A 19388-nucleotide genomic window follows, 5' to 3' on the forward strand; every position below is an offset into this window, starting at 1 on the left:
AATACAATGTGATACAATATAATACAATGCGATACAATACAATGTGATACAATTTAATACAATGCGATTCAATACAATGTGATACAATTTAATACAATGCAATACAATACAATGTGATACAATATAATACAATGCGATACAATACAATATGATACAATTTAATACAATGTGATACAATACAATGTGATACTATTCAATACAATGCGATACAATACAATGCGATACAATTCAATACAATGCGATACAATACAATGTGATACAATTTAATACAATGCGATACAATACAATGTGATACAATATAATACGATGCGATACAATACAATGTGATACAATACAATGTGATACAATACAATGTGATACAATATAATACAATGTGATACAATATAATACAATGTGATACAATATAATACAATGCGATACAATACAATGTGATACAATATAATACAATGTGATACAATATAATACAATGCGATACAATATAATACAATGCGATACAATATAATACAATGCGATACAATACAATGTGATACAATATAATACAATGTGATACAATATAATACAATGTGATACAATATAATACAATGCGATACAATACAATGTGATACAATACAATGTGATACAATATAATACAATGTGATACAATATAATACAATGCGATACAATACAATGTGATACAATATAATACAATGTGATACAATACAATACAATGCGATACAATACAATGTGATACAATGTGATACAATACAATACAATGCGATACAATACAATGTGATACAATATAATACAATGTAATACAATACAATGCGATACAATACAATACAATGTGATACAATATAATGTGATACAATACAATACAATGTGATACAATATAATACAATGTGATACAATATAATACAATGCGATACAATACAATGTGATACAATATAATACAATGTAATACAATACAATGCGATACAATACAATGTGATACAATGTGATACAATACAATACAATGCGATACAATACAATGTGATACAATATAATACAATGTAATACAATACAATGCGATACAATACAATACAATGTGATACAATATAATGTGATACAATACAATACAATGTGATACAATATAATACAATGTGATACAATATAATACAATGCGATACAATACAATGTGATACAATATAATACAATGTAATACAATACAATGCGATACAATACAATGTGATACAATATAATACAATGCAATACAATATAATACAATGTGATACAATTTAATACAATAAGTTCAGGAATTCGTCTCTAACCACAAAGGCTGAAACCTGATTTCATTTTTTCCTCCAGGACTGACGGCGGCCGCTATGGCTGAAGCCATGAAACTCCAGAAGATGAAGCTGATGGCTATAAGCAGCATGCACGGGAACGGAAGTCAGAACGGGACAGAGTCCGAGAATGAGGAGCTCAACTCTAACGCAGGTAGGTGGGCGTAAAATGGGTCACGCCGAAAGTTACAATGTTACTGGTTGTGGATCCTGATTCAATCATTTTCTTCTTCATATCATTGTATCAAAGTTCCAATAATTTCTATCAAACTTGTGATTTAAGTCCTCGCCTTTTTCGGGATTTCTTCTTGCTGTCTGTGAGTGGAGATTTTTATTCTTATTTAGGTTATTTTCACACTGCATAAATTCTGCTATTCTGCCCAATTTGAGTGGAATTTCAGCTTTCTTTGTGCTCAAAACACAGAATTCTTCTTGAATTCAAAGCCCCATTGACCTCGATGGGATTCTACAAAATTTAAAGACATGTTTAATGTTTTTGCAGAATCCAGAACACTGCGGAAATTCTACCGAATAATTGGGACAGTGAAATTCCCATTCAATGAGTCGAATATGCATTTTGCAGAATTTCCAAGCAGAATTTCCCAGCGGAATTCTGCGCGAAAATTCCACCTTGTGGACATAGCTTCAGTAGGTGAGAATCCTAATATTTCTCACTGCTGTTAGTTACAATCTGCTAAATTGATATCACTGTGAATATAGATCCTGTAGGGCCAAATTCCCCTGCAGCATCCTTGCTTTGTTTTCAATGGGACTCTGCTGCACTGTGCATACAGCAGAATTTCCTTGACTGAATTTTTGCAGTAAAAGCTCCACCGAAAGGATCAACATGTTCATTCTTTTAGCGGAATTACAGGTGGACTGCACTACCGTCAACGGTGACGACGCATGTCTGCACTATCATAGTGCAGATTCATTTTGTTGAAATCTCCTCCCGAAATATTTCAGGGTGGAAATTCTTTGTTGTAAATGGATCCATAACGTAGATATTGGTATGTATTTGGTTATGTGGAAGGTTCAGGTCATTAGAAACAGAGAAATTTCCTCAGCTCACCGAACAGATGTAAAAGCACAACTGACGGGTTTCGGACAGAATGGCCTTAGTCATATAGCATACTGGTATAATGACTATGACTAAGGACATTCTGTCCGAAATGCGTCAGTCATGCTTTTAGATTTGTTCACTTCTTTTATTACTTTTTGTGCGCTGGATCTTCTTTCTTGCTCAGGACATTAGAGCCACATCTCAGATGTATAGTTGACAATTGCAAATTGGCCGGTATGTTTGGAGGGTCCCTACTCCCCTTCAACGTTAGCTCTATTGTTAGACATCAGAAATAGGGGCTGTATCCTGTAGTGACATCGCTGGTCATTGGGTGATGGCCGTACCTGTTTATAAGGTATATAAGGCCCTGACTACAGGTGTTTTTACTCCCCACATCCTCTTGTCTTGGCGTCGTCCTTCAATTGTCACTTTCGCCTCAATTACGCAGTGACAAGGTGACCTTTGTTTTGTTCCAGAAATATGGACCTGTAACCGACATGGCGTTTCCCGCTTTATGAGACAATTGCTCTATTACGCGCAGAAGCTTCCAGCTGAGGCCCTGGGCCCTATGGAGACCGCCTCGCTTTCTGCATGAAATCCTGCATTTACCAGCTCTTTACCTTACAGAAGCCTCAGGCGAGATATAGCAGAGGCCGGCGCTGCGTGTGAGACTCTGCATCTGTTCTTAAATGAGAACATTGCTTTGTGTGTGTTTTTTTTTCAAAAATATGTAATTATTCAAAAGGTTAATGCAGTGTTTCCAAATCAGGGTGCCTCCAGCTGCTGGAAAACTACAACTCCCAGCTTGCCCGGACAGCCGTTGTCTGTACGGTTATGCTGGGTGTTGTAGTTTTGCAACAGCTGGAGGCACACTTGTTGGGAATCAATGGGTTAATGGACTAGGATTTGAGAAAAAAAAAACATCAAGGACTATAGTATTGTTGTAATAGCAGGAAGCTGAAATGTCAAAGCTTAAAGGGGTATTCCCTCTAAGGGAACGCACCAATCACTACAGCAGGAAAAATCTCCTCTTCCTTCCTACGTGTTAAGTGCAGATTTGGAGTAATTTTCTTGTTTCTGCTGCTTAAATAACTGCACATTTTCTTTCCTTGAGTGGGCGGGCACTTTCACAGTTGTGCGGTGCCCTAAGCCAATGAGATGTCTCCCCCCGCCCCTCCATTGCTGCTCCCTCCCCCCTCTCACAGCATACAGTCACAGGGGCTCATAGAGAGAGAACCTGCGGCTGCAGACTCGAAACATAAGAGATGCAAAACAACTGTTGCCTTTTGAGTGTGCAGTGTAGTAACCTGCTGAGCTATTAAAAGTATGCAGTAAAAGTGATTGATTTTACAGTTCTGCATTTTCCTATACCAGCTGCATCCTGGGCTTAGGGAGAGAGAAGCTGCAGGTGCATCTTTGGCTCAGAGAGAAACTGAAATTGCAGGTACATTTAGGGCTCAGAGAGAGGGGGCAGGTGTGTCCCAGGCTCAGAGGGAAAGTGAAGCTGCATCTCGGCTGAGAGAGAGAAAGAGAGAGAAGTTGCAGGTGCAGCTTGGGCTCAGAGAAAGAGAGAAGCTGCATCTTAGATTAGAACAAGAAGTCGCATCTTGGCTTAGTGAGAGTGAAGCTGAAGATGTATCTTGGGCTCAGAGAGAGAGAGAGAAGCTGCAGATGCCTCTCAGGCTCAAAGAGAGAGAAACTGCAGGTGCATCTCAGGCTCATAGAGAGAGATAAGCCGCAGGTACATCTTAGGCTCAGAGAGAAAGAAGCTGCAGGTGCATATCAGGTCAGAGAGCGAGCATGAAGCTGCAGGTGCATCTGACACTTAGAAAGAGTGAAGCTGCAGGTGCATTTCAGGCTCAGAAAGAGTGTGAGGCTGCAGGTGCATCTAAGGCTCAGAGAGAGAGAGAAAGAAGCTGCAGGTGCATCTCAGGCTTAGAGAGAGTGAAGCTGCAGGTGCATTTCCGGCTCTGAGAAAGAGAGAAGCTGCAGGTACATCTCAGGCTTGAAAAGACAGTGAAACTGCAGGTGCATCTCAGATTCAGCGAGAAAGAGAGAGAGAAGGCAGAGAAGCTGAAGGTACATCTCAGGCTCAGAGAAAGAGAAACTGCAGGTGCAGCTTGGGCTCAGAAAAATGTGAAGCTGCATCTAATCTTGGAGAGAGAAAGAAAGAGAGAGAAGCTACTTCTAAGCTTAGATCGAGAAACGCCATCTTGGCTAAAGGGAAAGAAGATGCATCTTAGCTTCGAGAGAGAGAGAGAGAGAATCTGCATTTCAGCTCAAAGAAAGAGAGAGAAGCTACAAGGGCATCTCAGGCTCAGAGAAAGCTAGAGAGAGAAGCTGCATTTCTGCTGAGAGAGAGAGAAGCTGCATCTTAGCTCAAAGACAGACAGAGAATTTACTGTAGTACTGCAGGCTTTAGCTGCATCTCAGAGAGAGAGAAGCTGCATCTCAGCTCAAAGAAAGACAGAGAAGTTACTGTAGTACTGCAGGCTTTAGCTGCATCTCAGAGAGAGAGAAGCTGCATCTCAGCTCAAAGAAAGACAGAGAAGTTACTGTAGTACTGCAGGCTTTAGCTGCATCTCAGAGAGAGAGAAGCTGCATCTTTTAGCTCAGCTTAGAGAAAAGCTTAATCTGCCTTTCTACTTTTCAATATTACTTTAGATGGATTTTTTTTTTAATGGCTGAGGAGGTTTGTGAATATTTAGATGCTTCTGGATAAAGGGGAGGCTACTGTAAGGCGAGAAAGACATCACCGTCCCTTAGCGAGACCGATTTGGAATTTTTATTTATTGTTGCACACTACGTTTTTTGCTGAATCTTTTTTTTCTGTTATTAGCTGTGACACATTGTATCTGTTCTTGCAAGTAAGCCCACAACGGAATTCAGACTTCCATATACTGAGCCATAGTATACAGGCTTACATTATTGAGGGTGTGGCCTTTAGATAACTGCTCCGCCCCTTTGTGGACACACTCTCTCTCTCTCTCTCTCACTCACTCTCTCTCTCTCTCTTTCGGGCCTCTTCTCTCACCCATATAGCAGCAGCTTCGGCTTGTGTTCATACTGTGGTGGCGTATTATATTGCTTCCTCCTCGTACGCCGCCGAGCCGTTTAACTGAGATTTAACTCCGTCTATTACCGGGTGTTTATTTCTAAGGAATGATAAGAAAACAAGAGAATAACTCAGCTCATAAACGCGCGACATTCGCTTCAGGCCGGCGCTTGATGTGATCCGTTACCCGCTGAATGGCTCCCGCGAGCGAGAAGATGGCGGAAAACAAAAAATAAAAAGACTTAAATACTTAGCGTTTGTTATTTCCTTATTTTTCCTCCCTCAACATTCGAAAACAAAGAAAATAATAGAATTGATAGAAATAAAACCAACGGCAGAATAAAAGGTGGCGAATCCTCCATTCGGGGGCCCTCACTGAATACGACAGATAATGGCTGGAGCATGACTCCGCATCTAGATTTGAGGCATGAATAATGTCTCGTCGCTCGCGTTCCATTGAGCTCCGAGTGAGAAATTCTGTGTTTTATTGTTTTAAGAAATTAGCCCGTGTCTGCGGCGCTCGCAACGTTGTAATCCATCAGTAAAGGTTACGGCGGCGGCGCAGAACTGCCGGGGGATTAATGGCTCGATGATTACAATTGGAGCTGTCAAAATCGGAAGGCGCAAATTGGTGCATTCCGTAATACGGTCGCTGCACAGTTGCTTCTTATTTTATCCAGTTGTATCTTTTGCGCAACATGGTCCAGTTGATTTGTTTTTACCCCAAGGAAGAGTGACCACAACTTTCCCTAGACTTCTGTTAGAGATTTTAGGTCAGTCAGGGGGCCTCCAGCTGTTGCAAAACTACAGCTCCCTGCATGCCCGGACAGCCGTTGGCTGTCCGGGCATGCTGGGAGTTGTAGTTTTACAATAGCTGGAGGCCTCTTTGTTGGGAAACACTGGTGTATAATTTTCTTTTAGCTATACAGACCTGATAGTTTGCTACAATGTATCAGTGTAGAATGATTCTGCAGTCTTGGATACAATTGTATCAAACTTTCTGTATCAGGTTAGCAAGTTGGACAACCTGGGACAATGTTGGGAGTTGTAGTTTTGCAACAGCTGGAGACACTCTGGTTTAGGAAACGCTGTTTTAGTGGGTGTCAGCGCTCTAAGGCCGTGTTCACACGGCGGAATATCCGCAATTCCACACAAATTCACAATTCCATTAGAATTCTGTGCTCTCTAAACGCAGAATTAGCCAAAATTCAAGCCCCATTGAGCTCAATGGGATTCTGTCCGCAATTCTGCAAAATTTATAGACAAGTCTTTGAATTTTACGGAATTTCGACGGCTGAATTTCCTTTAAAGTCTATGGGCAGTAAATTTTGGTGGAATTGCCAGCGGATTGCCACTGAAGAATTCCACCAAAATGTAATGCCCAATATGTTCATTGGGTTTCCCCTTCCTGTCCCATTCACTTATCTGAATTTCCACAGCGGAAATTCCACATTCTGCAAAATTTTAAGACCACCTGGCTTTAAAGGAGTACTCTAAATCAAAACATTTAAAGGGTACCTCTCATCAAATAAACTTTTGATATATTTTAGATTAATGAATGTTGAATAACTTTCCAATAGCATGTTAATGAAAAATATGCTTCTTTCTATTGTATTTTTCCCGATCAGTCCTGTCAGCAAGCATTTCTGACTCGTGCTGGAGTCCTAAACACTCAGAGCTGCCAGCCTGCTTTGTTCACAGCCAAACAGGCTGTGAACAAAGCAGGCTGGCAGCTCTGAGTGTTCTCCTTTGTGAACAAAGCAGACTGGCAGCTCGTAGTGTTTAGGACTCCAGCATGAGTCTGAAATGCTTGCTGCCAGGACTGGTAGGGAGACCCCTAGTGGTCATTTCTTCAAAGGGGAAAATTAAATAGAAAGAAGCATATTTTTTAATAACAAGCAATTGTAAAGTTATTCTGCATACATGAATCTATAATATATCAAAAGTTTTTTTTGATGAGAGGTACCCTTTAATGCCCATTATGTTCAATGGGATTCTGCTGTCTCATTCACACAGCCGAATTTAGGATTTCTAAATTCCGCAAAATTTTAAGAGCCGTCTTTTAAATTTTGAGGAATTTTGGCAGGAAAACCATTGGAATCAATGGGGCATTTGAATTTGTGATGGAAATATTCTGAGGAATTTTGCTAAAATAATTCTGTTGGAAATTCTGTAAAATTTTATGCCCATTCTGTTTACTTGGATTCTGCTGTCTTATTCACACAGACGATTTTTGAATTTCTAAATTCCACAAATTTTAAAGACCATTTTGCAGAATTGCAGCGGAATCCCATTCAATTGAATCGAGGGGTCTTTGAATTTCTGCAGAATTCTGTGTTTTGAGCACAAAAAAAAAAAAATTCTGCCGCAATGCAGTTTGAATTCCGCTGCAAACTTTGCGGGAGCAGAATTGCAGCACATTGTCCCGGTAATCCGGCACGGAGTCTGTTATGGAGGATTAGTGGGATTTGGATTATTGGGGCTTTGCCGTGAATCATTTTGCCGCCGTCGGTCCATCCATCTTGCGTCTGTCGTGGGCGGGTAACGTATGGAGAAATTTCCCATCCCACGTTCAGATAAATCACCCAAGTCGTCTTTACCACTGATTGCTTTTTAGAGGAAACGGGAGACGTAAATTCTTCGCTTCGCTCTTCGCATCATTACAATTAAGGGATCGGCAATGAGCTCATTTACATTTTATATCTGATCTCAATCACCCGCGTGTCTGCGAGCCAGCGCCGCGTTCCCCCCCCCCCCCCATCAGTCACATTGCTCCCGTACCATTGGCCGGATCAGCCGCTTATTTGTGGGATTTGTCGCCGTCAATCTCTGTTCCCGAGAAGTGAAGGAGATGAGATGACAATTTTTCCTCCCTTTATTATGTAATTCTTATTGCTTTGTTGTTGTGCTGTGTTTTATTTTTTACTCTTTAAAGACGAGAAGAACAAAAGTTCATCAGCCAAAAACGCTTGAGAAAAGTGAAACTCTTTAAAGGGGTACTCCGGCCCTAAGACATCTTATCCCCTATCCAAAGGATAGGGGATAAGATGTCTGACCGCGGGGGTTCCGCCGCTGGGGACACCTGCAATCTTGCATTCAACACCCACCTTGGTGAGCTGCACGCCGCGCTTCCAGCTCAGAATCTGCTGTGTGACGACCGCGGGGCCGGAGTTTTGTGACGTCATGACTCCGCCCCCGTATGACGTCGCGCCCCGTCCCCGCTATGCAAGTCTATGGGAGGGGGCGTGACGGCAGTCACGCCCCCTCCCATAGACTTGCATAGCGGGGGCGGGGCGCGACGTCACACGGGGGCGGAGTCGTGACGTCATAATACTCCGGCCCCACGGTCGTCACACGGCAGATGTACCCCTTTAAGGTGTTAGCCAGGTTGTGATATTCTTAACATTTAGTAAAAGGAAACACTCCAGGACTTTAATTTTTATATATAGTGCAGAATAAACTATTAATAGAGAATTATGTGGAGGTTCTTGTGTATGCCTTGCACTTACCTGTTTTAGCTGATGTGGCAGGCAGGGGGTTTTCAGCCATTATGGTTGCAATTCCATCACTAAAATGATTTCCTAATGCTGCCTACATTTCCCATAAATCCTTTAGCTTTGCAGAAAGAAGGGATGGAGTCTGTTCACTGCACGTGATTATCTAATTAGGCTGCTGGTACTGGACATTACCCAAGTAAACTGATTCGACTCATAAGGGCGTTGTGGTCAGTTCACATTATGTGCAGTTTTGATGCGTGTTCTCATGCTGCCTACATTTCCTAAGAATCCTCTGGTTTTGCAGAGGGAGGGGATGTAGTCTAATCACTGCACTATATCTAATAAGCCCAACCTCATAACTGGCTAGACCACAGCAACCAGAAGCCTAAACTGCTGAGACTCCATAAGTGGGTTAAGGTCAGTTCACACTACATGCCGTTTTTATGCATTTTTTTTATTCAGAATGTGTTTTTATAGGGAAATATTTCCATGAGGAGAAAGTGATTTACCCTATATTCACAATTGAGATGTTTTATGAAGATTTGAAAGTTGTCTTCATATGTGAAATTTTTTCTGCATTTTGGCCATGTTTTTGCATTTTCTAAAATCTGTAAAAAAAAAAAATTTACAAGTATTTGCTGAATTTTGGTAAAAAGCACTATTTATTATGTGATAGCAAAAAATGCTATGTGTGAGCAGCCTTAGGGAAGAGAGAGCTGGAGGGGAGGGGTATAGCAACTATATATCCTGATCCCATAGAGATAGCAGCAGCAGCAGTATACAGATAGAGCTGGAGTGAAGGAGTATAACTACTATATATCCTGACCCCATATAGATAGCAGCAGTATACAGATAGAGCTGGAGTGGAGTTGTACAACTACTTTATTTCCTGACCCCATATAGATAGCAGCAGTATACAAATGGAGGTAGTGGGGAGGAGTATAACTACCATATATCTTGTTCACATAAAAATAGCAGCAGCAGTATACAGATAGAGCTGGAGGGGAGGTGTATAGCTGCTATGTAACCTGATCCCATTAAGATAGCAGCAGCAGTATACATATAGAGCTGGAGGGGAGGTGTATAGCTGCTATATATCCGGATCCCATAGAGATAGCAGCAGTATACAGGTAGAGCTGGAGGGGAGGTGTATAGCTACTAAATTTCCTGATCCCATAGAGATAGCAGCAGCATTATACAGATAGCAGCTATACACCTCCCCTCCAGCTCTATCTGTATACTGCTGCTGCTATCTCTATGGGATCAGGAAATTTAGTAGCTATACACCTCCCCTCCAGCTCTACCTGTATACTGCTGTTATCTCTATGGGATCAGGAAATTTAGTAGCTATACACCTCCCCTCCAGCTCTACCTGTATACTGCTGTTATCTCTATGGGACCTGGATATATAGCAGCTATACACCTCCCCTCCAGCTCTATATGTATACTGCTGCTGCTATCTTAATGGGATCAGGCTACATAGCAGCTATACACCTCCCCTCCAGCTCTATCTCTATGGGATCAGGATATATAGTAGTTATACACCTCCTCTCCAGCTCTATATGTATACTGCTGCTGCTATCTTAATGGGATCAGGCTAAATAGCAGCTATACAACTCCCCTCCAGCTCTATCTCTATGGGATACGGATATATAGCAGCTATACACCTCCCCTCCAGCTCTATATGTATACTGCTGCTGCTATCTTAATGGGATCAGGCTACATAGCAGCTATACAACTCCCCTCCAGCTCTATCTCTATGGGATACGGATATATAGCAGCTATACACCTCCCCTCCAGCTCTATATGTATACTGCTGCTGTTATCTTAATGGGATCAGGTTACATAGCAGCTATACAACTCCCCTCCAGCTCTATGTAACCTGATCCCATTAAGATAGCAGCAGCAGTATAGATATAGAGCTGGAGGGGAGGTGTATAGCTGCTATATATCCGGATCCCATAGAGATAGCAGCAGTATACAGGTAGAGCTGGAAGGGAGGTGTATTGCTACTAAATTTCCTGATCCCATTGTGATATCAGCAGCAGTATACAGATAGAGCTGGAGGGGAGGTGTATAGCTGCTATATAACCTGATCCCATAGAGAAAGCAGCAGTATACAGATATAGCTGGAGGGGAGGTGTATAGCTGCTATATAACCTGATCCCAATAAGATAGCAGCAGCAGTATACATATAGAGCTGGAGGGGAGGTGTATAGCTGCTATATATCCGGATCCCATAGAGATAGCAGCAGTATACAGATAGAGCTGGAGGGGAGGTGTATAGCTAATATATATATATCCTGACCCCATATATATAGCAGCAGTATACAGATAGAGCTGGAGGGGAGGTGTATAGCTACTATATATCCTGACCCCATATACATAGCAGCAGTATACAGATAGAGCTGGAGGGGAGGTGTACGTTGTGTGCCTTCCCCACACATGTCAAAGAGGTGCAAATCCTTCATAAATAGTGTAGATCAAAGGAATGACAACATTTTTTATGACAATCTTAATAAGTTATGGTTGTTAAATCAACGACCACTTCGAAAAGCTACTCGTGCCGCACGACAAGATTTTTTTTTTTTACCGAAAAAGTCTAAATTAAAAAGTTGCAACATGTCTGTGCAAATCACCCGTTGCGCAAACAATTGTGGACATGTCAGACCACTGTTCCATTGCATGCTGGGTGTTGTAGTTTTGCAACAGCTGGAGGCGCCCTGATTTGGAATCACAGGTATATCAGCTCCTTTAGCAACTATAGATCTCTGGCTACATTTCAGTATCGTGATTCCTAATCAGAGTGCCTCCAGCTGTTGCAAAACCACAACTCCCAGCATGCCCGGACAGCCAACGGCTGTCCGGGCATGCTGGGAGTTGTAGTTTTGCAACAGCTGGAGGCACCCTGGCTAGGAAACACAGGTTTACCGCCTCCTTTAGCGATACAGATCTGGTAACTCGCTACAATGTATCAGTGTAGAATGAATCTGCAGTCCTGGATACAATTGTATCCAACCTTCTGAAAAATGTTGGACAGTTTATCAACTGTACGCAATATTTTAGGGAAAATTTATAATTTATTAATTATTATTAATTAAGGTCCATTGAAATCATGTGGCCCCTCTAGAATAAGGGGGGCCCTCCGCACAGCCCGTAATGCACGCCACGCTCTTTACATACACCGTAACACGGGCTGCAGCAGTTTTGCACACACGTGACTCTCTTCCCCGGCTATTTTGTTTTGCAAATTTTAATTACACGATGTTGGAAGAAGCAATCGCTCGAAACTCTTGAAATCCTTGAATTGTCGCTGTTTACCTGTTCTTGGCCAAACGCTCGTTTCCCGCGCGCAGCAACACGCGGCATTCGCCTTATTAGGATCAAGCAGGCGAGCGGCGTCTGAAGTCTGTGCCAGCCGGAGGTTCACGGATCGTTGGCAGGAGACGCGGTCTCTGTAGCGGAGTGGAACGCCGTGAAGACGCACACCTGCTCGCCGCCTGCCGCACAGATCAGTAGCTGCACATCCGCGGTTGATCGTCCCGATGCCAAACAGAATTTTCTGGCGCCGGCTAATTGTCACCGAGTCTGTGAGACCTGCGGAGAGACGTTGCGGGGAAGTCGTGTCTGCGATTCTTCTGCTTCGCCAAACTGCAAATCTGCATAATCCAAATCACCGCCATACACTGTACTGGTAACGTATCGCCTGTGACTTAAAGAGAAACAGAGGTATTATACAGTTATTATAGTTCAAATAACTAGTCGTGTAAACACAACAACCGACAAGCGTTCTGTCCTTTGTAGTCAACAATTCTTGTACATAGAGGGCAGTATTATAGTAGTTATATTCTTGTATATAGGGGGCAGTATTATAGTAGTTATATTCTTGTATATAGGGGACAGTATTATAGTAGTTATATTCTTGTACATAGGAGGCAGTATTATAGTAGTTATATTCTTGTATATAGGAGGCAGTATTATAGTGGTTATATTCTTGTAAATAGGAGGCAGTGTTATAGTAGTTATATTCTTGTATATAGGAGCAGTATTATAGTAGTTACCATATATTCTTGTATATAGGAGCAGTATTATAGTAGTTATATTCTTGTATATAGGAGCAGTATTATAGTGGTTATATTCTTGTATATAGGAGCAGTATTATAGTAGTTGTATTCTTGTATATAGAAGCAGTATTATAGTAGTTATATTCTTGTATATAGGGGACAATATTATAGTAGTTATATTCTTGTACATAGGAGGCAGTATTATAGTAGTTATATTCTTGTATATAGGAGGCAGTATTATAGTGGTTATATTCTTGTAAATAGGAGGCAGTGTTATAGTAGTTATATTCTTGTATATAGGAGCAGTATTATAGTAGTTACCATATATTCTTGTATATAGGAGCAGTATTATAGTAGTTATATTCTTGTATATAGGAGCAGTATTATAGTGGTTATATTCTTGTATATAGGAGCAGTATTATAGTAGTTGTATTCTTGTATATAGAAGCAGTATTATAGTAGTTATATTCTTGTATATAGGAGGCAGTATTATAGTAGTTATATTCTTGTATATAGGAGCAGTATTATAGTAGTTATATTCTTGTACATAGAAGCTGTATTATAGTAGTTATATTCTTGTATATAGGAGGCAGTATTATAGTAGTTATATTCTTGTATATAGGAGCAGTATTATAGTAGTTATATTCTTGTATACAGGAGCAGTATTATAGTAGTTATATTCTTGTATATAGGAGCAGTATTATAGTAGTTATATTCTTGTATATAGGAGCAGTATTATAGTAGTTATATTCTTGTATATAGGAGCAGTATTATAGTAGTTATATTCTTGTATATAGGGAGCAGTATTATAGTAGTTATATTCTTGTATATAGGAGGCAGTATTATAGTAGTTATATTCTTGTATATAGGAGCAGTATTATAGTAGTTATATTCTTGTATATAGGAGGCAGCATTATAGTAGTTATATTCTTGTATATAGGAGCAGTATTATAGTAGTTATATTCTTGTATATAGGAGCAGTATTATAGTAGTTATATTCTTGTATATAGGAGACAGTATTATAGTAGTTATATTCTTGTATATAGGAGCAGTATTATAGTAGTTATATTCTTGTATATAGGAGGCAGTATTATAGTAGTTATATTCTTGTATATAGGAGCAGTATTATAGTAGTTATATTCTTGTATATAGGGGACAGTATTATAGTAGTTATATTCTTGTACATAGGAGGCAGTATTATAGTAGTTATATTCTTGTATATAGGAGGCAGTATTATAGTAGTTATATTCTTGTATATAGGAGCAGTATTATAGTGGTTATATTCTTGTATATAGGAGGCAGTATTATAGTAGTTATATTCTTGTATATAGGAGCAGTATTATAGTAGTTACCGTATAATCTTGTATATAGGAGCAGTATTATAGTAGTTATATTCTTGTATATAGGAGCAGTATTATAGTGGTTATATTCTTGTATATAGGAGCAGTATTATAGTAGTTGTATTCTTGTATATAGAAGCAGTATTATAGTAGTTATATTCTTGTATAGAGGAGGCAGTATTATAGTAGTTATATTCTTGTATATAGGAGCAGTATTATAGTAGTTATATTCTTGTATATAGGAGCAGTATTATAGTAGTTATATTCTTGTATATAGGGGCAGTATTATAGTAGTTCTATTCTTGTATATAGGGGCAGTATTATAGTAGATATATTCTTGTATATAGGAGCAGTATTATAGTAGTTATATTCTTGTACATAGGAGGCAGTATTATTTTAGTTATATTCTTGTACAATCTCTCTTCTGTGCACACTTCTCATCATCTAGACTATTACGTCTCCTTTAAGAGTTCACTCACTGGGATGTGACACTTAGTTACATTTCCAGGCTTTTAACTATCATACAGTATTAAATAAACGCAGTCAAAGAGCTGCCATGTACCATGGTATTTAACACAGCGCACGCTCTCCGGCTGCCTCCGTACACAGATTAAAGCCCTCACTTTGCTTTTTGCGGAGATTCGGAGCTTCCATGCATGATTTAGTAATTGCTTTCTTGCTTTCCCCTGTGAAATATCAAACAGCGCTAAGTATTTCTTCAGCTAAATTCAGATGCAGAAACTGCGTGTTAACTCTCCTGTCAACTTGTTTCCAGCTCAGAGGCTTCTGAAAGGCAAAGAACAAAAATAAACAGAAAAATAAAATACAAGGGAATAAAAATATAGAATAAATACAAATAACAACATTCTATTTGTTTTGTATGTTAACTGACTGTAAAATTGGACACATTTTATCTGTCACTTGTAAGGCTACTCCTTACAAGTAGGAATAAAACTAAATTAAAGGGGTATTCCGGGCAAAAACATCTTATCCCCTATCGAAAGGATAGGGGATAAGATGTCTGATCGCGGGGAGCCCACCTCTGAGACCCCCGGCATCTCCCTGCAGCAGCCTGCATTCTATGCGTAGCTGCGTCTAAACCGTCGTGCCTCCAAGATGGGGGGCGTGATGTCACCCCACGCCCCCTCCGTTCATTTCTATGGGAGGGGGCGTAACAGCCGCAACGCCCCCTCCCATAGACATGAATAGAGAGGGCATGGCGTGACGTCACGTCCACGTCTTGGAAGCCCGGCGGTTTCCGAAACTGCAGACGCAGCTACGCATAGAATGCAGGCTGCTGCTGGGAGATACCGGGCGTCCCAGTGGCGGGCCCCCCGCGATCAGACATATTATCCCGTATCCTTTCGATAGGGGATAAGATGTTTTTGTACGGAATACCCCTTTAAGTGCATAGAAAAGTAATAGGAGGCCTGATTGGGGGAGGAGGGAGAGATGATTGTCTTTCATTGAAAAATTAGGATAGATTCTCTAATCATTTCTAAATCTTAGACTGGTGTTTCCCATCCAGGGTGCCTCCAGCTGTTGCCAAACTACAACTCCCAGCATGCCCGGACAGCCTTCGGCTGTCCGGGCTTGCTGGGAGTTGTAGTTTGGCAACAGCTGGAAGCACCCTGGTTGGGAAACACTGTCTTAGAGCGTAATCTTACTAAGGATGTGAAAAAGTTTTTTAATTTTCTTATTTCATTTGATAAGTTTGGGGCAACTTTACACTTACACTTGGCTTACTTTGCTTCCAGATTTTATTACAAAATTTTAGGCCATTTCAAACCACTCTTACCCTTCTCTCTAAGCCACACCCCCTCCAGTGAAGCCGCACCTCTTTTCTAAGTAAGCTGCGCCCCTTCCAGTGAAGCCATGTTCAATTCCCCTCTAGGCCACGCCCCCTGCTAGTAAAGCCACGCCCATTTGGCATATGAGCTTTACATTTTCCAGTGACGCCATGACTATTTCCCATCAAAGCCGCTTGGCTTTGCCCATTTTCCATCTCTGGCTGTATTCACACCACGTTTTTGCAGTACCATTCCCGTATACATTTTCTATGTGAAAACCGTACGGAACCGTATTGAAAACCGTATGCATTGGCTCTCCATTGAAAACCGTATGCCCAAAGATGCATCAGGTTGTGTCCGTTTTGCATCCTGTATGGTTTTGTCAGTTTTTTTTACCTGTACCCAAAACCGTAGCCTATTTTTGGTCCGTGTGAAAAACCTTATAAGGGTGCATTCACACCACGTTTTTGCAATACAGTTCCCGTATCAGGTTTCTGATGAAAAACGGATTCCTCAAAACGTGTGTGCAAATTTTAACCCATATACTGTTGAAAACCGTATACGGTTTGAAAAATGGTGTCCGGTTGCATCCGTTTTTTAAGAAAAAAACTGTACCTTTTTAACTTTTCACTCCATTTTGAGTAAAGTTTTACTTGTTTCATTGAAATTCCAAGAAAAAAAAACTGTGCAAAGTCAAAAACCGTATGGTGAAAACCGGATGGAACCGTACACACATACCGTTCTGTACAGTTCCCATTGACTCCCATGTTAAAAAAAAACAAAAAAAAGTAAACGGTTTAATACAGTTTTTCACCCGGACCAAGAAACGTGGTAGTCTATGGTTTTGGGTACAGGTAAAAATCCGGACAAAACCGTATAAGACGCAAAACGGACTAAACCGGATGATGTGTTTGACATACGGTTTACAATTTTAAGTCAATGCATACGGTTTTCTATACAGTTCCATACGGTTTTTAATTTGCACTCTTAAACGTATATGTTTTTATAAACATGGGAGTCAATGGGAACTGTACAGAACGGTATGTGTGTACGGTTCCATCTGGTTTTCACCATACGGTTTTTGACTTTGCACAGTTTTTTTTCTTGGAATTTAAATTAATCAATGAACCTTTATTCATAATGGAGTGAAAAGTTAAAAACGTATAAGTTTTTTTCTTAAAAAACGGATGCAACCGGACATCATTTTTTAAACCGTATATGGGTTAAAATTTGTACACACGTTTTGATACAGTTTGGTCAGGTTTTGAGGAATCAGTTTATCAAAAACATGATACGGGAACTGTATTGCAAAAACGTGGTGTGAATGCACCCTAAGCTACGCACGTTCCTTTGAAGCTACGCCCATTTCCCTTGTAAGTCACACCCCTTCTGTGAAGCTACACCCACCTCCCATCTAAGCCACACCCCTTCTGTGAAGCTACGCCCATTTCCCTTCTAAGTCACACCCCTTCTGTGAAGCTACACCCACCTCCCATCTAAGCTACACCCCTTCCAGTGAAGCTATTCCCATTTCCCTATAAACCACTTTTTTGTAGAATGTGGCACAGAAAAGCAAAAAAATTCAAAAAACTGATTTGTAAATTACTTCTATTTAAAAATCTTAATCCTTCCAGTACTTATCAGCTGCTGTATGCTCCACAGGAAGTTCTTTTCTTTTTTAATTTCCTTTCTGCCTGACCTCTCTGCTGACATCTCTGTCCATGTCAGGAACTGTCCAGCATCGGAGCAAATCCCCATAGCAAACCTCTCCTGCTCTGGACAGTTCCTGACATGGACAGAGGTGTCAGCAGAGAGCACTGTGGTTAGACAGAAAGGAAATTTTAAAAGAAAAGAACTTCCTGTGGAACATACAGCAGCTGATGAGTACTGGAAGGATTAAGATTTTAAAATAGAAGTAATTTACATACCTGTTTAACTTTCTGGCACCAGTTGATTTAAAAAAAATTGTTTCCCAGGGGGAAATTTGTCACTATCTATCATCGTTCTGAACCCAATTTGGCACAACACTGATGAGTGATATTGACAAAAAGGCAAACCATAGAAAAGTACACGTGAGAGGAACTCCGCCCGCCATCTTTACTCACCGCACCCCTGCAATTGTTCTGCAGGTGGTCTGATGAGTCCCTCCGAGACCCGCAAATACTTCAGATGCTAAGATCAGTATTGATCATGGCATCTGAAGGGTTAATGGTGGAAGTAGGGATAATTGCTGAGGTATGCCATTATCCATAAGGTCTCGGCTGCTGCAATCAGCAGCCGGCTGGTTCCAATCTTCCCATCAGGAGGCGCGGTGATCGCTGAACTCCCCGACGTACATATACGTCACGGTGTACCAAGTACAAAGGCTTAGTGACGTACATGTACGTCACATATCCTTTAAGAGATAAATAACATTGTCTTTTCTCTGGTTTCCCTCTCCTACGCGGTTTTTCGATCACAAAACATCAAACCTTCTTGACATTCTACTTAAATAAAATAAATAAACCCTAGAAAACAAAACGCCAGCACAAATCCATCACTCGGAGGAATATTTAAGGAAGCGTCAGGAGGGAGAAACTCATTGGTTTAATGGAACGCTGTCAGGAAAGATCAGCGTCAGCGGCGACACCGGGGAAGAACTGATACTTCTGCAGTGACATGTTAAAAGAAAATCCTATGCATTATTAAGGGGAGCTCGGAATCTGTCAGCTGGATGATCGCCGAGTTAGCAGAGAACGGACGACGCTTCTGAAGTAGGAAAATAATGGCGTAGGCGCAGATCTATACCGTAGCCTTTCATGTTCGACGCCCACCAGGAATACGCCGCCATTACACGCTCAGCAGTTTTCGTTTGCTTCACTTTGTTCGAGGGCTTCACATGTGACAGGAGAGAAGAGATTCACTTATTGTTGTTATTCCCGGAAAACAAAGACGCGGGACGAGTAAAAGGTGACAATGCGAAGGAGCGCAAATTGTTTCAGCGCCAAATGTAACCGCACAACTCAATGTAAAGATCCCAGACGGGATTACTGTGGGTCCGTCATACTGGCTGCAGTCACTTCTATTCCCTTTTGTGTTACTTTGTATCAAGGATTTCTGATCAGGGGAGAGTCAGGCCGCAAGGACCTCCGCGATCTACGGGCCGCAATCTTCTGTGATCGTGATGTCACCGCACACCCCCTCCATTTATGTCTATGGGAGGCGGTATGTCGGCTAGTACATGGCCGTCACACCTTTTCCCATAGCCATGAATGGAGGAGGTGTGACGACTGTGGTCG

The 19388-nt window shown here is 41.0% G+C and overlaps 1 protein-coding gene across 5 annotated transcripts in view; it reads left to right on the plus strand.

Annotated features, from left to right (window-relative positions):
- DACH2 (dachshund family transcription factor 2) overlaps nt 1-19388 on the plus strand; it is a 446138-nt gene that overhangs the window by 291018 nt on the left and 135732 nt on the right. For all 5 annotated transcript variants that reach the window (XM_056538671.1, XM_056538672.1, XM_056538674.1 and 2 more), the window contains exon 3: nt 1324-1455. In XM_056538671.1, coding sequence (XP_056394646.1) covers nt 1324-1455 — 132 coding nt within the window. The remainder of the gene's footprint in view (nt 1-1323; nt 1456-19388) is intronic.

The sequence above is a fragment of the Hyla sarda genome, chromosome 9 (assembly GCF_029499605.1).
Source record: "Hyla sarda isolate aHylSar1 chromosome 9, aHylSar1.hap1, whole genome shotgun sequence".
NCBI classification, from domain to species: Eukaryota; Metazoa; Chordata; class Amphibia; order Anura; family Hylidae; genus Hyla; species Hyla sarda.